The 17367-nt window shown below is 42.7% G+C and overlaps 2 protein-coding genes across 5 annotated transcripts; both read left to right on the forward strand.

The window, feature by feature from the left end:
* Positions 1 to 807: 807 nt before the first annotated feature.
* On the forward strand, positions 808 to 4157 carry mettl2a (methyltransferase 2A, methylcytidine). The gene is made up of 9 exons (XM_037477508.2): positions 808 to 977; positions 1417 to 1505; positions 1657 to 1892; positions 2419 to 2468; positions 2575 to 2635; positions 2738 to 2877; positions 2984 to 3090; positions 3419 to 3484; positions 3574 to 4157. The coding sequence occupies exons 1-9, from the start codon at positions 826 to 828 to the stop codon at positions 3774 to 3776; spliced, it is 1104 nt and encodes a 367-aa protein (XP_037333405.2). The 5' UTR covers positions 808 to 825; the 3' UTR covers positions 3777 to 4157.
* A 239-nt stretch (positions 4158 to 4396) lies between these two features.
* On the forward strand, positions 4397 to 16536 carry tlk2 (tousled-like kinase 2). Of its 4 annotated transcripts, XM_037476958.2 has the most exons (21): positions 4398 to 5111; positions 6219 to 6301; positions 8589 to 8666; positions 8757 to 8823; positions 8904 to 8947; positions 9093 to 9191; positions 9638 to 9739; positions 11164 to 11256; positions 11439 to 11549; positions 11707 to 11843; positions 12155 to 12307; positions 12426 to 12492; positions 12584 to 12681; positions 12771 to 12852; positions 13144 to 13235; positions 13339 to 13428; positions 13555 to 13724; positions 13949 to 14087; positions 14631 to 14742; positions 14972 to 15079; positions 15316 to 16536. In XM_037476958.2, the coding sequence occupies exons 2-21, from the start codon at positions 6221 to 6223 to the stop codon at positions 15487 to 15489; spliced, it is 2097 nt and encodes a 698-aa protein (XP_037332855.1). In that variant the 5' UTR covers positions 4398 to 5111; positions 6219 to 6220; the 3' UTR covers positions 15490 to 16536. The 4 variants fall into 4 exon arrangements, with proteins under 4 accessions (XP_037332852.2, XP_037332853.2, XP_062422033.1 ...); XM_037476955.2 differs by lacking the exon at positions 6219 to 6301 and having other exon boundaries at positions 4397 to 5111; XM_037476956.2 differs by lacking the exon at positions 6219 to 6301 and having other exon boundaries at positions 4397 to 5111; positions 9644 to 9739.
* The last annotated feature ends 831 nt before the right edge of the window (positions 16537 to 17367 follow it).

Raw genomic sequence — 17367 nt, forward strand, 5'->3', positions numbered from 1 at the left:
CAGTTTCAATGTAAATGTTTGTTTAACCTCTGCAAAAACTACAAGTTACAAACTTCTGTTTGACCGTTTTTTAAGACTGGTCGCAACTAATATCGAGACAAATAATAAGTTAATTCCAACAATCAGCGTGGGACTCCTCCACAATCACGTGGAACCGATTGACACCGGTGGACCATAGCGCGGATAATCATGGCATATGTCTCCCTCTAGTGATTAATCACTGCAGTGATCAATAGCGGTGCAGTGTGAAGGTGTTGTGCAGATTATCAGAATCAGAAGCCCTTTATTACACGTAGAGGAGTTTGACTTGGGGAGTTAGAAGAATAAAATAAGATAAAGTAGTATACAAATATACAAGTAAGAATTAAAAACATATTTAATGTCAAGTAACCCATAGGACAATGTTCAGAGATGTTTCATCGATTGGCTTTTTTAGGATACTATAGACTGAATACAAGAAGGGATATATACATAAGCATGTATCTTTTACATAATGAGCGTACAATCACTAATGCAGCCCTTATTTGTTGAGTAATTACATTGTAATTACATTATCGGGAACAATAATACATTTTCCGGTTACTTCGCAGAATGTGCCTCAAGCTTTCTGAGTGTGACCAGTTTTACAAAGTGGGAACGTGGTAAATATTTACATTATTACAAAGCCACAGTCTAAAGATTGCACTGCTATCTTGCTTTGGCTGCAACTGAAAAACCTTCGATATAAATTATTTGAATCTCTGTTCTGAATTACATAATATCCAACGGTCCCTGAACGCATCGTCTTAAACTGCACTGCCCCTTTTCCGCCGCGTCACTTCCAACATGGCGGCGCCCCGTGCCGTGCTCGCTGCGGAGGAAGGCAGCAGCGAAACAGCGCAGATTCTGTCAGATTCCGCCCCGGGAGATTGTAAGAGGCCTCAGTTCGGGACGCGTTTCCTCACAGACCCGCGACAGGTGTTTCAGCACAACGCATGGTGGGTCATTTATTCAAGAAAAATGTTTCTTGCGGATCTCTGTCAGAGGCAGTGTCCACAGGCCTTAAGCTGTCTCATATTATTTGTAGTACATTAGCTACACATTACATTAGGCCAGCTGTGTGGATGTTTTTAATGAATTGTGTCTGGTAGAAGAGCTTCTCTTTTCCTACATCTAACCTCAACTCGTTTTGTTTTGATGGGGGTAGATTGCCAATGAACACGTCTAAATGGTGTCAGAAAGACATTAAAGTTTCTAGGGTCATATAACGATCATAACTGGTCATATAAAGACACACAATTAATAACATTTACAACGGCGTTGATATAATTGCAATAACCATATGTTGATGATCACATGAAAACCTTCAGTATTTATGTTATTATTCACCACATCACTTCAGCCCCACCGCATGATTGTGGTCTCTCTTGTCTGCAGGGACAATGTGGAGTGGAGTGAGGAACAGGAAGCATCTGCAAAGAGGAAAGTGTTGGAAAACAACCAGCCCCTACCTCCAGAGAAACAAGGTATCACTGGTGATCAGTCGCAGATCTAAAGCTGCTTCTAATGTTCAATATGTATTGATTATATTTCATTGAATTTTATAGAGTGGGGTACATTTTGCTATATGATAAGTTTGTCCTTACGCTTCACTTCCTTACCCTTTTTTTTGTGCAGAGGAATATGACAACCGGGCAAATGAGTTCTGGAATAGTTTCTACACAATCCATGAGAATCGTTTCTTCAAAGACCGTCACTGGCTGTTCACTGAGTTCCCAGAGTTGGCACCCCAGTGTAGCCTCAACAATGAATCCCAACGTGAGGTCTCTGACTCGGATCACAGCCAACAGGAAAGTTTGTCTCACACCGACGGTGACGTCCCAGGGTCATCGGCCACATATCGCATTCTAGAGGTGGGAGTTTAATTTGAGGGCAAATTAGCCAATTTTGAACCATAGATATGACATTAGAAAGCAGAATTACATACTTTACGTTTACCTCTGTTGTCCGTCTGTTAGTAAGCACATCTATTAAATTTGGGAAACATTCTGGTAACTTTGATTAAAAAAATCGCAAAAACAAATACAATCCGCTACTGCGCTAAAATTAGTTTAGACACCTGATTTTCTTGTTTCAGATATAAAGCATTTGCAGTAGAATGGGGTTGCTCAATAAATCCTCTTCATCCATTTACTGGAGCGAAAAGACAAATTTCAACTGCCAAAAAGCTTTTCTGTTGGTTTCTTTTGGTTTCAACATTATGTTTGAAGTGCAGTCTTCTATGCTTATACTAAACTCCTCGAATTCCTTATCATTTTGCCATTTGAAACACTTCAATTGACATGTTTTTGTGAAACCATAGAGGAAACTTTGCTGCTGTACGTGTTGGTGTTAGACATTGAGTAACTAAAATGTATATCAATTGCTGTTTCTGGGAAGGTCGGCTGCGGTGTGGGCAATACCGTTTTTCCAATACTGAAGACAAACAAGTAAGTGCAATCAGGGCGTTGACCCGTCTTATCGAGCCATGTTTGACAACAAATACTCTGCTTCTGTCTGAATAATGTGCAGTAACTGCATATGCGCTCTTTGCAGCGACTCGGGGCTCTTCGTTTACTGCTGTGATTTCTCCAGCACGGCTGTTGAGCTGGTAAAGGTGAGACGGGATCCATGAAAGAATGATATGTTGATCCATGTATTCATCTCCTAGGGTTGTGAGCTAAACTAGTGAGAATTAACATTCCGGTCTCGTCCTCAGACTAATCCAGAGTACGACCCACAGCGCTGCTTCGCCTTTGTTCACGACTTGAGTGACGTGGAAGCCGATTACCCCGTCCCCGAAGGAACCCTTGATGTTATAGTGCTAATCTTTGTGTTATCAGCGTTGCATCCCAACAAGTATGAACTTCATTCTGTGACTTTCTTCTTCTCGTCCCTGTGGTTTTCACTCGGTGTGATTCGTTAAATATAGCTGGGGTTGTCTTAAAGTCTCGTCTTGTCTCAGGATGCAGGCATCCATCGGTAGATTAGCGCGGCTGCTGAAGCCTGGGGGAGTGATGCTGCTCAGAGACTACGGACGCTACGATATGGCACAGCTTCGCTTCAAGAAAGGTTAGTCAGGCGGGTTGAAGTCCGAATGGCTGTTCCGAAAGTCCAGATCAAAAAAGGCATTCATGATGGCTTATTATTGTTTCTTCCGGAATATGTTCTGGTAGCACCATTTCAGGATTGACTGCTGGTCACACCAGAGTAACCATCTGTGTTTAAATGATAAGAATGCTTCTTGTTAGGTAGATGGTAAGAGCAAGTCTGGCTCCTCGATTTGCAGTACTACTAATGGTACAATACAGATAGGACCAGCACTGCATGAATGGATGTGTTAAAGGTATCCATTTTGTTGTACATAATATGTATGTTGTTTCCCGTTTATTTATTCTAGGAAGGTGTCTTTCCGAAAACTTCTATGTCCGAGGGGATGGAACAAGGGTGTATTTCTTCACTCAAGGTCAACGACAGAGCGATGGATTCAGATTTATTGGGATTACTTTGCAGAACTGCAGGTGTGTTAAATTATTCCTCTCCATTCTGTTACAGATGAGCTACATGAGATGTTCACTGAGGCTGGGCTTGAGAAAATGCAGAACCTCGTGGACAGGCGGCTCCAGGTGAACAGAGGCAAGCAGCTCACCATGTACAGAGTGTGGATCCAGTGCAAGTACCGGAAGGCTCGAGCTCAGCCACTTGAATCCCACGGCCAAGAACTGGGAGGGGATCTGCCTAGCTTGACCGTCGCCTGAACTACAATTGAAACTAGGAGCTCAAAACGAGGCGGTACTGACCTTTTTCAGTGGATGCATGGAATTGAGAAGCTCTATTGTGAATTGTAATAAAGGGGATGCAACTAGTCGTTAAATGCTGTAAAGGCCTTACACTCTCTCCACTGCCATAATGTTTATGGCGTATTGTTCCTGATGGTGCTGCGATTCTGCCTATAAGAATGACCATTTCTCATCGTGTGCTGATGTGTTCAATAATCTCGGAAAGGGCTGGTTCCCCTTGTTTAAATTTTTCTAATTTGCCAGATGCTGTTTTTTTTTTTTAAGAGCTGGTGTTTAAAATGAATGAATGGATGGATTTTTTTTTTTGTAAGGATAACTATGACCTATTTCTATAAAAAACATTAAAGATATAAATCTGTTTTGTTTCACAATTATGGTAGTCCATATTGTACTTTAACTACTTGGCATCCCAGTGTGTTGCATTTATGAATCTCTATTTATGTTTTAGCTCACTTTCAGTGTATAGATATTATATAAATTGACTGTGTGGGTGTGTACATCTTGGGAATGGCAACTTTCTGATAAGTGACCATCTTAGTGGTCGGGGTGGGGGGGCGCTGTGAAATCGTATTGTGTGCGGAGGGATTTGCCATTGGTCCAGAGAGGAGATATGGGGCAGGCGTGGACTGAACGAAGGTGAAAATACTTGGAACAATCTCACGAGAGAATATGAGATTTTCCTGATTATTGTTTACATTGTGAAAACATGAGAACCGAACCGAATCGATCCGGATTCAACCGAAACGCCTGCAACAGCACAACTTCCCAAACAGATTGGTTTCTTCCATGCGGCGAGGAAGGCAACCAGAGCCGAACTTTGTTTTGATCGAGCTCAACGCCAGGACACGCAATTGATCTCGCCACTGGGGGAGGAAAAGACAGGGTGGGGGGGGGGGGGTGAAACTAACGCTCTGCTTGAAATACATCATTTAGCGATACCAGGTGAAAAACGCAGATTTTCAGGGGTCGCCATTGTGTGGAGCGAGTTACCCGACGCGCACGGTATGGTCCTCGGCGAGAGGGATGTGATGGAGGTCCCCGCCTGAGGAGCACTGCGCAGCCAGGCGGGCTTGGGTTACCCCGGGGTTGTCGAGGCCTCCGAGGGGAATCAACCGGCTTCTACCTCGAGCGTCACGGCACACTGCCCCGTCTCGACCGTTAACAGCCCACACGCGAGGGACGCGGCTGTGGATGCGGCCTACTCTGGGAGGGTCCGCCGAGCACCGGGGAGACAACGGGGACAGTTTCAGGGTTAACAGGCCCCCGGAGGACCGAGGCTCATATCGAATAGCAGTGAGTATCTCATCGAGGCTGTGAAGCGAAACAATATATCTAACGTTTATACAGCGAGTCCAGGAGTCGTGGCACCAGCAGTCGTCACACCGCCGAGAGGATGCTTCTTTTTGACAGACGAGTTGAGGATAGCCTGTTGGCTATCAACCGCTAGTTCACTGTTGGTTAAAACGTGTATTGTTGCTGACAGTACTTTTTTTCTGAGCCGTTATCAAATCAGACAGCTGTCATTGGGGAAGCAGCAATTACCATTTGCCTTTTTGGGGTAACAACGTTACGTTACTCGACTAAATCAGATGTCAGGTTACTAGCTAACTTTAACCGTTAGCTCGTATATCGCAATGCTAGCTAACGTTAAGTGACGGCCAACAGTGGGATGCTTGCTGGCTAATGTATTCAGTGTTAGCTAGCTCCCTCTCTGTCATGACGATATTTTAAAGAGTTATCCATAGCTGAACCAGCAAAACCCAATTCCGGGTAAAGTTACACGAGAATAAGGATTATCGTTATAAGTTTTTTATTCATAAATCCACACTTGCAGTATAACGTTGGTTTACACTTTTAATGTTGTGTTTGGCAGCTAAGCATAAGACAGACGTAGCAGTTGGGCGTGTAACGTTAACTTAAATGTTAACCTTTTTCCACGGGGGGGGGAAGCTTGGTACTTATTGTCCACTGTGGCCTTTTCTGTTGCCGTGAATATAGTTGGCAGTCCCTCTATTAGTATCCTTTCATAACTCCAGCGTCATGTAACTAAGGCCTATAAAGCCAAGGTGTGATAACATGATGCTGTCCTTTTGCAGGCATTGGCCACACCATCTGGCCCAAGTCTATTATCCATAGTTGGTGTCCATTATTGGCTATTTTTGAGTGCATTTTTGTGCTAAAAGTACTCAAGTTGCATAGATTTTGCAACACTCATGTTGGTGGAAACTCATTATTGTCAGGCTTATTGATGACTCAGAACAGGAATTTTCCACATCCATATAGCCTAACACAGTCATGACTCATCACAACCGATGCCTTTTCAAACGGTGATCTGTCACTCCCACTTGAATATACTAGACCTCACAAAGCCTTACTTAATTTTTGCTCTTGTGTCTGCAGCCATGATGGAAGAACTGCATAGCCTGGACCCCCGACGGCAAGAGCTATTGGAAGCTCGCTTCACTGGGGTCGGGGTGGCTAAGGTTTGTCTTACTGCAGGTGTCGCTGAGTTGTAGCATGACAACTTTTTTTTTCCTTTCTGTCAAAGCTGTTTATAATCACAGATTTCTTTGAATTACAAATTTTTGCAAATCTTCCTTTCTTTGTCTCACTCCGCCTCAGTATCATTCTGCTGTTTGGCCTGGACAAGCTTGGCCCCGCTCCTTTTCTTTGTCTCTCTCTCTGAACAAGGTTGAGCTGTGTCTGTGTTTTTTGGCTGGTGTGACATGGCATCCCTCCCTGGCTCGTGATATAGAGGCTGCATATGCAAGTGGCGAGGCCTGCCAAAAAGGCCACAGACGGGACAGGAATGCAGAAATAGTTCTTGACCAGGTGTGAGTGTAGGCAGCATTTGGCTTTTAATCGTCGTGCTTCCTACATGGATGGAGCTCTCTTTGTGGAAGGTGATCTTGGAATCTTGGTCAGAGAGCGAGAGTCAGCGCCAGGGGTGGGCCCTGTGCCAGACATAGGCAGAGCTGAGCCCAGAGAATGGCATCTCTGCTGTCGCAGAGAAAATGGCGGCTCTCACTTAAGCATCATGCCACAGCCACCCTGTATGGCAAGAAAAGCAATATGTTTAGGGGGGGGGGGGTGGTATAAGTCTATCAACAAATGTTTATGAAGAAACCTTGTTGATGATCTAAAAAAAACGTCACAGAGCAGCATAGTTTTTATTCTTGACCTTGATCCGCTCTGTGGCAATGCAGCGCTCTCACTGTTATCATTGGCTTTGTAACAAGAAAAAAGGGAAATGGTTATCCTTTGAGGACAGCGGGCTTGCACACCTTTTGGTAATGGGACAGAGGGCCTACTCCAATTGCTGGAGAGTGCATTAGAGGAGTGAGAGAGATACGAAAAGGAACAGTTAAGACCACGGTGAACACAGAAAAAAGGGATGACATTATCTAAAGGTGACAGACAGAGGAAGGAATACATCCCCGGCGGCATGCCTAATGTTCAGCCATTTTAGGAGGGTTCAGTGAGGGAGCTGTAGTGTGCGCTGAATGACTAAGTCTCTCTCTCTCTCTCCCTGATTGGACAGTGCCTGCTGAATTTTGATGTGATTCATTTGACTGACAGGCATCACCTAGGGAACCGGCATTAGGACTGATACAGGTTTAGATTCTTTGGGCAGTTAATGGTGACAGTAGTAAGCCCAAGCTTGGCATCCCTTTCCTCAGTTTCTCACTCATTTTCTTAACTCTCTCTCTCTCTGTGTGTGTGTGTGTGTGTGTGTGTGTGTGTGTGTGTGTGTGTGTGTGTGTGTGTGTGTGTGTGTGTGTGTGTGTGTGTGTGTGTGTGTGTGTGTGTGTGTGTGTGTGTGTGTGTGTGTGTGTGTGTGTGTGTGTGTGTGTGTGTGTGTGTGTGTGTGTGTGCTCTTCGACAGAAGTGCATTTATTAGAAAGTGCATGTTTGCAAAGATTATAAATTTGAAAGAAAATGGTTTGGGTTATATCACAGACCACTGATCAGAAAATAAAATACAAAGGGAGCAAATGTAACTTTTAGAATACCTTGATTGTGACATGCCAATTGTTGATTGTCTATATAGGCAGATACACATTGGTTTTGTGTTGTTGTGGCAGCTGGTCTACAGTGCTATTTTTATTTATTTTTGGCATCACCCGAACGCCTTTTTAAACTGCTCTGAAGTCAGTGTTATCATTTTACTTTGTTAAAGCTATATTATAAGATACTTAGAGGCAGCGTTAGGAAGGTAAATATGATGCATTCTCTTTCTAATATTTGTTACATATTGTGGTGAATAAATCTCCTTCAGACTACTGGATTTACTCAATGTTCTAACCAGAACTGCGTTTTACGAGGTTTGGTTTGAAACAACATATTAATTAACATTTTCCCAAAAAATTGTTTCTCTGAACGCATCAGCGTGGAACAGAACGGACCCTATGTATGGCAGCTGTGATCAATGCTGCCACCATCAACAGTTCTCCTGTCAAACACAATTTTTTTCACAATATCAGAGACTTGCAAACTGAAAAATGCAAATAATCTGATCGCAATTTTCGCTAAATATTGGCCGACCTATCACACAGTACAATGCTCGGATTGTGTAATGGATCAGCGGTTCACATGCGTGCCGAACCAAGAGAGCAGATCTGTACGGGTCACAGATCAACAGCGTGGTACCACTGCACGCATTTTAAATCTACACTTCTGTGACGATATCTCTTGCATGTGTGTTGCATCGTTATGTGTCTTTGCTCTTTGTGTTTTATTTTGGAATGTGTGTCTACATAATTTCAACAGGGCTCGGGTCAGAATCAAAATGAGTCGTCCAACCAGAGTCTTTGCAGCGTAGGCTCGCTCAGTGACAAAGAACTCGAGGTTAGTCTTGAAGTTACAAATGAAGAAGATGCTTTGCTTTCGTCAACCACCTAATGTACGTGCGGTTGATTAACATGACCTTCTTGACAGACTCCTGAGAAAAAGGCGAATGACCAGAGAGTAAGGAAACGGAAAGCAGACCATTTTGACAGCCAAGGTAAGATTTTACAATCATCCTCCCATCACGTGTCTGAAATATCAGTCTCTCTTTTTGAACTCCCTGCGTCTCTCCTCTAGGCAAAGCAGGTGCAAGGGGACATAAGATTAGTGATTATTTTGAGGTGAGTGGCAGGAACTTTTTCAGTTTCTTTGGTGTACAAAGTGTGTATCCAGAAACACTCCTGCTTCAGTCTTAACTTTTCATACTCCCACTCTTGCCATTTTGATCTTTCCATTGAGCTGGCTTCTTCTCGCTTTACATTTCAGTTTGCGGGAGGTAGCGGTCCTGGTACCAGCCCTGCCAGGGGGATTCCACCAGTGGTCCGCTCGTCCCCACAACACTCACTCTCCAACCCCCCTGTCACGGTGAGGCTTCCCTTTCATCTGTCTACTGCTTTTCCTCTTTTGTCTGTCAACGCTCTTCTGTCATTCTGTCTTCCACGCTTGGTTTGACATCCCTGGTTTGAACCAGATGTAGTCTGTAACTACGGTTTGGGAAAAATTACTGATTCAAACTCACTTTGGTACAAAAACTGGTAAAAGGAAATATTTAGGATTTCCTTGGTACTTCTTGTACCTTGCCATACAAAAGAAACATGTCAATAACTATCGAGCCTAAATTGAATGACGTCTGATAGAGTTCATGGTCATCATTTCAGGCAAATCTCGTGCTGGATTGGGAACATGTTTTATTATGACTGGCTTCTGCAGGTCTTCATAAATTCTTTAATGTCATTAAATTAAATTCAGTTTTTAAGACCCCGTCTGTTTGTATTTTTATTTTACATTTCTGAATGTTTTTTCCCTCCAAGGTGCAGCAGGGAAGCCCCTCCTCCGTGAACTCTGCCAACACAGAGCAATCAACGTGTTCGTTGAAGCCAGCCTCTCTTCACATGCTCCACAAAGCCACACAGGTACTTGACATTCCATCAGGGATGGCCTGCTGTTATCCAATTTAGCTTTTATTATAATTCCATGTACAGTTGTTGTGTAATTAGTATATAAACCAAAATACAGTGAATCCAGAAAGTACAACCTTACTACAATTATTTTTATTTATATATATATATATATATATATATATATATATATATATACACATTCACTCACCGGCCACTTTATTAGGTACCCCATGATAGTAACGGGTTGGACCCCCTTTTGCCTTCAGAACTGCCTCAAGTCTACTGCCTTTAGTCTGTGGCGTTGCAACGATGCTCAATTGGTACCAAGGGGCCCAAAGAGTGCCAAGAAAATATTCCCCACACCATGACACCACCACCACCAGCCTGAACCGTTGATACAAGGCAGGATGGATCCATACTTTCATGTTGTAGACGCCAAATTCTGACCCTACCATCCGAATGTCGCAGCAGAAATCGAGACTCATCAGACCAGGCAACGTTTTTCCAATCTTCTATTGTCCAATTTCGATGAGCTTGTGCAAATTGTAGCCTCAGTTTCCTGTTCTTAGCTGAAAGGAGTGGCACCCGGTGTGGTCTTCTGCTGCTGTAGCCCATCTGCCTCAAAGTTTGACGTACTGTGCGTTCAGAGATGCTCTTATGCCCACCTTGGTTGTAACGGGTGGTTATTTGAGTCACTGTTGCCCTTCTATCAGCTCGAACCAGTCTGGCCATTCTCCTCTGACCTCTGGCATCAACAAGGCATTTCCGCCCACAGAACTGCCGCTCACTGGATGTTTTTTCTTTTTCGGACCATTCTCTGTAAACCCTAGAGATGGTTGTGCGTGAAAATCCCAGTAGATTAGCAGTTTCTGAAATACTCAGACCAGCCCTTCTGGCACCAACAATCATGCCACGTTCAAAGTCACTCAAATCACCTTTCTTCCCCATACTGATGCTCGGTTTGAACTGCAGGAGATTGTCTTGACAATGTCTACATGCCTAAATGCACTGAGTTGCCGCCATGTGATTGGCTGCTTAGAAATTAAGTGTTAACGAGCAGTTGGAGAGGTGTACCTAATAAAGTGGCCGGTGAGTGTATTTATATATATTTTCTTCTTCTCAAAATTCTACCCAAAGCACCCCAGATTTTTGGAAAATCTTTATACATTTTTTTTCACTTTGTCATTATGGGGTATTGTGTATAAAATTTGATGAAAGTAATTAAATCCATTTTGGAATAAGGCTGTAAATGCGAAAAAAGTGAAGCACTGTGAATGCTTTCCGAATATACTGTATATTGGTTTATATACCCTAAGTACATGGAAACCATTCAGCAACTTTTAGGGTTTTTGTGAGATCGCACTACAGATTTGACTGATACAAAAGGGATCTACTATTAACATACACATTGTTGTTCTGCTCGCTGTACCCTGTAGTCTGACCTTACTATAGAGAAACTCACAGCAATGGAGATGAACAAGAACTCTGACCTGGAGAAGAAGGAGGGCCGAATAGACGATTTGCTGCGGGTACTAATCTCATGAAGTTTCTTTCTCTACTCTGCATGCCATATTTTATGGTTTTGAAAATATAATGTTGTTTGTCTTGGTTTTTCAGTTGATACATTCCTTTTGTATGTAGAAGTATAAACAAATGAACATTGTATTCATTCACCAGAGCTCTCTCTTGCTTGTTTGATGTTCTGCTCCAGGCAAACTGTGATCTCAGGAGACAAATTGATGAACAGCAGAGGATGTTGGAACGATACAAGGAACGCTTAAATAAGTGTGTGACCATGTCCAAGAAGCTGCTGATTGAAAAAGTAATTTTCTTGTTGAACACTGATGTACTTTAAACTAACCCCAAGTGTGGATCATTTTAAGTTGTTTATGAAAGAGAGAATTTTTGAACCTGTTATTTAAGCAACATGGATTCAAAAGCAAAGCCTAATGCCTGTATTTCTCCGTTCTTCCTTTTAGTCCAAACAGGAGAAGATGGCGTGCAGGGACAAAAGCATGCAGGACAGGCTGAGACTCGGTCACTTCACCACAGTGAGACATGGGGCATCTTTTTCTGAGCAGTGGACTGATGGCTATGCCTTCCAAAACCTTATCAAGTGAGAATTTATTATTTTAATTCAATCATTTGACCCCATCTCCCTGTTATGTTTTTGCTACATGCTTAAAGACTTAAGGGGGCAGCATTTCAATACTGGATTCAAAGTATCTCAATAGACAATAACCCAAATAACAGCAAGTGTACACAGAATTTGACCGTGCTGCTGAAACTGAAAGCTGCTATCTGTTAGTGGCCTCCACCCATATTTCATGAGATCACATCCTACCTACAAGTGAAAGCCAGATCCTACTCAAAGGTCGAGAACTGCTGTAGATCTACATGTGATTGCAATGTTTCATCTGTTATCAGACAACAAGAAAGGATCAATTCCCAGCGAGAGGACATTGAGAGACAGAGGAAGCTACTGGCCAAACGCAAGCCGCCCTCCATGGCCCAGACGCCACCTCCCAGCCTGGAGCAAAACAAGCGCAAAAGCAAAACCAATGGAACAGAAAGTGAAGCGTACGATGCTTTTGTTTGTCATTCATCTTCTTTTTCACACAAGCCATTTTTCTGCTAAGTGCGTATTCAAAGTCGAACCAAGGTTGTTGTTTTTTGTTGTTGTTCTGGGTCCCTCCAGGTTATCGCAGGCAGAGTACCACGAACAAGAGGAAATCTTTAAGCTAAGACTAGGCCATCTAAAAAAGGTAATGTCTAATTTTTTTACATTTCCGTTTTGTAAATGCATACTGCGTTTTGTTTACTGCACAGAGCTTCATGTTTTGCTGTCCTTTGCAGGAGGAAGCCGAGATCCAGGCAGAGCTGGAGAGGTTGGAGCGAGTACGAAACCTCCACATTCGGGAGCTGAAGAGGATTCACAATGAGGATAATTCTCAGTACGATTTCTTCTTACATAGTCTGTTCCAAGTTTGTTGGGTGATGTGTCGCCGTGCCTTCTTTAAATACATGAACTCACCCTGCACAGATTCAAAGATCACCCTACGCTAAATGACCGGTACCTTCTACTCCATTTACTTGGACGGGGAGGTTTCAGTGAAGTTTACAAGGTAAGAGAAAACTTTTATAGGGGGAGCCAATGCATTTGAAAAAATATCTAAATAATGGCACATTTTGAAACGCTTTCTATTACTCATTATATGAGGTAATAGTCTTTTAGGGACACAGTGGAAGGGTTTTGCAGACTGTGTGCCGCACAGTGTAGATGTTGAGATGGCAGTAGCCTAGCATCTAGCTTAGCATAACGGTGCCTAAAGTAGTCAATTTGCCACTCAACCCCCTTCTGTTTGACTGTGTCGCGCCTCTGTTTGTTTCAATCTTCAACTACCGTCTTTCCCCAGGCCTTTGACTTAACAGAACAAAGGTATGTTGCTGTCAAAATCCACCAGTTAAACAAGAACTGGAGGGATGAGAAGAAAGAAAATTATCACAAGTAAGTGTTGTGCGATTTGCATTCGCAGTACGACAGCACATAAGCAATTGCCATCAAATATATTCTTTTCATCATTTATTAAACCATTGGAACTTTGTTGCAGACACGCCTGCAGAGAATATAGAATCCACAAAGAACTGGACCACCCACGAATAGTTAAACTCTACGATTATTTTTCGCTTGACACTGACTCGTAAGTCATTTCCATTTAAACAATTAGGTTTTTACAGAAGGTGTTAACTCTGAGCTATTTGTTATTCATTAACTTTTACCAAATCCTGCAGAGATGGATTCATTCTGTTGCCTTGTTTTTGGACAGGTTCTGCACAGTACTGGAGTACTGCGAAGGCAATGATTTGGACTTCTACCTGAAGCAGCACAAGCTTATGTCAGAGAAAGAGGGCCGCTCCATTATCATGCAGATTGTCAACGCCCTCAAGTACCTCAATGAGATCAGACCGCCCATTATCCACTATGACCTTAAGCCTGGTGAGTCTCCAATGCACAGTGGCTCTTTATCTCTTATTAGCTTATACAATCGTTCTTCAAACTAAAATAGCAGTAAAACTATCATTTAGATTAACCACTGTAACTGCTGCTGCAGTTGCTGATGACAGTGAGAGTTTAGTCATTTTTGACTCAAAATGTGAATGTTTGTTTTAGTTTTGCAGCCATTTTCTGATTCCTGTGAATCCTTTCCTCACCCTGCTCAGGTAACATCCTCCTAGTGAACGGCACTGCCTGTGGGGAAATCAAGATTACAGACTTTGGCCTGTCGAAGATCATGGATGATGACAGCTACAACTCGGTGGACGGGATGGAGCTGACGTCACAGGGAGCGGGCACCTACTGGTAAGCGTTACAATGGAAGGTGCCGCTCTGCCTCGGGGTGCCACTGTTCGTGATATATTTCAAGGGTCAAATATATGATGCATAGTTAGAGTGGAAACTTTGGAAACATAACCCCATTTGGAGAAGCATCATGGGCACCCTAGGCTAAACATTTTCACCTATTTACTTATGAATATTATCCATAAAGAAATTGAATGCTACTAATTTCACATCTGCAGACCCTCACAAGGGTGTATTGATATCAAATTAAAGAAATGTTTTTCTGTCTTACTACTTATCTTAGGTTTAGTCTAGGATAGTTTACTTTGCTCTTTGCTTCGGTTTTACCTATGCAACAGGCCTCATACACAAATAAATACAACTTCTTCTTGACAATGACACAATGCACAGACTTTAGTAAAATTACTCTAAGAACTAATGCCACTACTTCATATATTGGAACGGAGAACTGAAATAGTTAGTCATACATACACAAGTCTTTGTGTTGTGACAATTTCATCCTTTGAAACTGAATCTGATTAATATGACCCTTTTGTCTTTTAGGTACCTACCCCCAGAGTGCTTTGTGGTTGGAAAAGAACCACCTAAAATCTCCAACAAGGTGGATGTGTGGTCTGTGGGAGTCATTTTCTACCAGTGTTTGTACGGCCGCAAGGTAAGAGAGTAAAAACATGTTGTAAGAAGATATTTAAGCAATTATGTTGGTTAAAATTAAAATGGGATAGTTTCCTTTGGATACATAATTATCTAACTGTCGATATTAATTTATCTTTAGACTAAAGACCATTTAGAAACGTGTAGTGCATGTGCAAACTTACCAAAAAGCTTAGTTTGTACCAGTTTTGGTTTGTTTCAAGCACGTTCTTCTTCTCTCGGCTCTTTAGCCCTTTGGCCACAACCAGTCGCAGCAGGACATCCTGCAGGAGAACACCATACTGAAGGCGACTGATGTGCAGTTTGCACCAAAACCGGTTGTCACACCTGAAGCTAAGGTACTGACTTGGTCACCTCTGCTTTGGTTTTGTCTCCTTGTGCATCTGCTGCTACCACAACACCCCCACACATATTATCTTTGTTCTTCATTTTCACAGACTTAGTTCTCTTGAGCTTTATTTATTTAATTAGGAATTTTATATCATACTTTCACCCAAAAATGATAAAAGGCTGATTTCTGTTCAGATTTGTACCTGCTCAGTCATTCACACACTGTCCCTCTGTCCTTCCCCAGGCCTTTATAAGGCGCTGTCTAGTCTACCGTAAGGAGGACCGCATTGATGTGCACCAGCTGGCCAGTGACCCCTTCCTCATGCCCCACATCCGCAAGTCGGTGGCCTCTTCGGGAACCTCGGGAACGGCTGTGGCCTCCACATCCAGCTCCTCCAACAGCAGCGCCTCAAACTGAGCCCGCGTCAATCGACTCACTGACTGATCCATTGGAAATTGTGGGGCCGGGCTGGGGGGGGACAGCAATTTGTGTGTGTGTGTGTCCCCTCCCCCCTTCCAACAGCATCCCACCTTGCCATGAAGAGAAAGTGGACGACGGCAAGGGACGGATGAGAAGTCATGGACGGGTTGGCACAGGAGACCCGCGTCATCCAGCTCACATCCAGCCGTCCTCGTTTCTCAAAGTGGTGGCATTGTTCTGGGGGTCAAAGCCCTGGACGACTCTCACAGTAAGAGGCTTGGCACTCTGGATTCAGTGTTTGGGTTTGATCTTTTTTTTTTTTTTTGCTTAGAAAAAAGAGAAAATACGGAAGTGTATAAGTGCTTGAGCTTGGCCAGATGGGACGCGCTGTGACCCATACTCACTGACGAATACACCCATGCATGAGCCATTCTGGTCCAAGGTAGTCAGAACTCCCCAAGCTCAAACGTTCTGTTTGTTCCCATCTCAATGAACCTTTTGAAGAGAACCAGTCTGTCCAATTGTATTGAGGATGAAGTATCTAAGGCACCATGTCACCGCTACTTGCTGTCCTGGGATCCCCTGCGCTGCTTAAATTCCAGACCCAGGTAGTTTGTGAAGAAGAGGCACAGAAGCTACTATTCCCCCCCCCCCCCCTCCTCCTCCAATGACCAAAGCTTATAACTTCCAGCTGGTGGCAGTGTTCCACCTACATTTTTTATAAAGAATGGTTTTAGTGTCACTTGATATGGAGTGGAAGCTGTTGAGAAATGACCCTTTTTACTTTTTTTTTTCTTTTTTTTTTTTTTTTTTTTACATTTCAATTTAACCAGTTTTATGGAAAAAACTGTTTCAAGTTGCCTTTAATTAGAACTGTTGTCGTTTGACCCTCCTCCCCTACCATAAACACACATATTTATTTAGCAATGTTTGAATTTATTCTTGGCCAATAAAATGCAAGTGACTGGTTTCCCTTATGCTCTTGGGGGAGATTGGGCCTTAGCAGAGTTGCATAAACCATTAAATACTATTGGTTGAAATGTGTTTGTTCATCGCCTCTGTCTCATTGTATTTACCGTTACCATATATTTTGAAAGCCATACTTTTAGTTCTTAAATTGAATTCTTCACCATACATTTTAGGTGTCGAATAAAATTGTTTTAAATATATTTTCTAGAGAATACTGATATCCAGCGTATTCTTGCTAGTTGGCTTTCATTCTTCAAACTCAGTTAAATTGTATTTGGGTTACATTCTTCGGCAGTACATAAAATAAATGTTAATGTCAAAAGGCAAACTAATGTGATGGTTAAATGTTAGTGTAGTGCAGCAGACAGGAAAGCATCCTGATGAACGTGGTCTCATTCGTAGAGGAGGTATAGTCAGGTACTTCTGTCAGGAAATGACAAACAACATTTGCCAAGTTCTTGTAAAACCATGATGTTAAATAATCATACTTGGTAATAATTCTAGCACGCAAGTGAATCTATACAAAGCCATGAATTGAATAAGTAGCCTGCGTGCTCTGTGAGCTGACCTCAAACATTGATTTTCTGTAGACACCTTGGGGTTGGGTAGTTGTGGAAATGGATAAAGGAGGTAGTCTAACCCGCTAAATCACAAATCGTCCAATGGCGATGAGGCATACTAGCCTACTCTGCCTCGGATTGGGTAATTCTCACCGCCTGTGTAGGTTGTGATGGTTATATTTAGACCCTGTCTACAATACATATACCTCCTACAATAACTCAAATTCCCAAAACGAGGCTGTGTAGAATGCTGAGTTAGCATATATGTTGGCATTGTTAATAAGTAGACTAGCTGATTATTTTTTGATTAACATATATTTGCTCCAACGCCAAAAATGGATTTAGA

Source organism: Pungitius pungitius, chromosome 12 (assembly GCF_949316345.1).
Source record: "Pungitius pungitius chromosome 12, fPunPun2.1, whole genome shotgun sequence".
Taxonomy (NCBI): domain Eukaryota; kingdom Metazoa; phylum Chordata; class Actinopteri; order Perciformes; family Gasterosteidae; genus Pungitius; species Pungitius pungitius.

Bases quoted from the DNA above. Each gene is read 5' to 3' on its own strand.
- mettl2a (XM_037477508.2), top strand. From the start codon at position 826: ATGGCGGCGCCCCGTGCCGTGCTCGCTGCGGAGGAAGGCAGCAGCGAA. The intron at 978-1,416 runs GTGGGTCATTTA...TCTTGTCTGCAG, and splicing joins GTGTTTCAGCACAACGCATG to GGACAATGTGGAGTGGAGTG. The intron at 2,636-2,737 runs GTGAGACGGGAT...TCTCGTCCTCAG, and splicing joins CGGCTGTTGAGCTGGTAAAG to ACTAATCCAGAGTACGACCC.
- tlk2 (XM_037476955.2), top strand. From the start codon at position 5,010: ATGCGGCCTACTCTGGGAGGGTCCGCCGAGCACCGGGGAGACAACGGG. The intron at 8,667-8,756 runs GTTAGTCTTGAA...CCTTCTTGACAG, and splicing joins TCAGTGACAAAGAACTCGAG to ACTCCTGAGAAAAAGGCGAA. The intron at 9,192-9,637 runs GTGAGGCTTCCC...TTTCCCTCCAAG, and splicing joins TCTCCAACCCCCCTGTCACG to GTGCAGCAGGGAAGCCCCTC.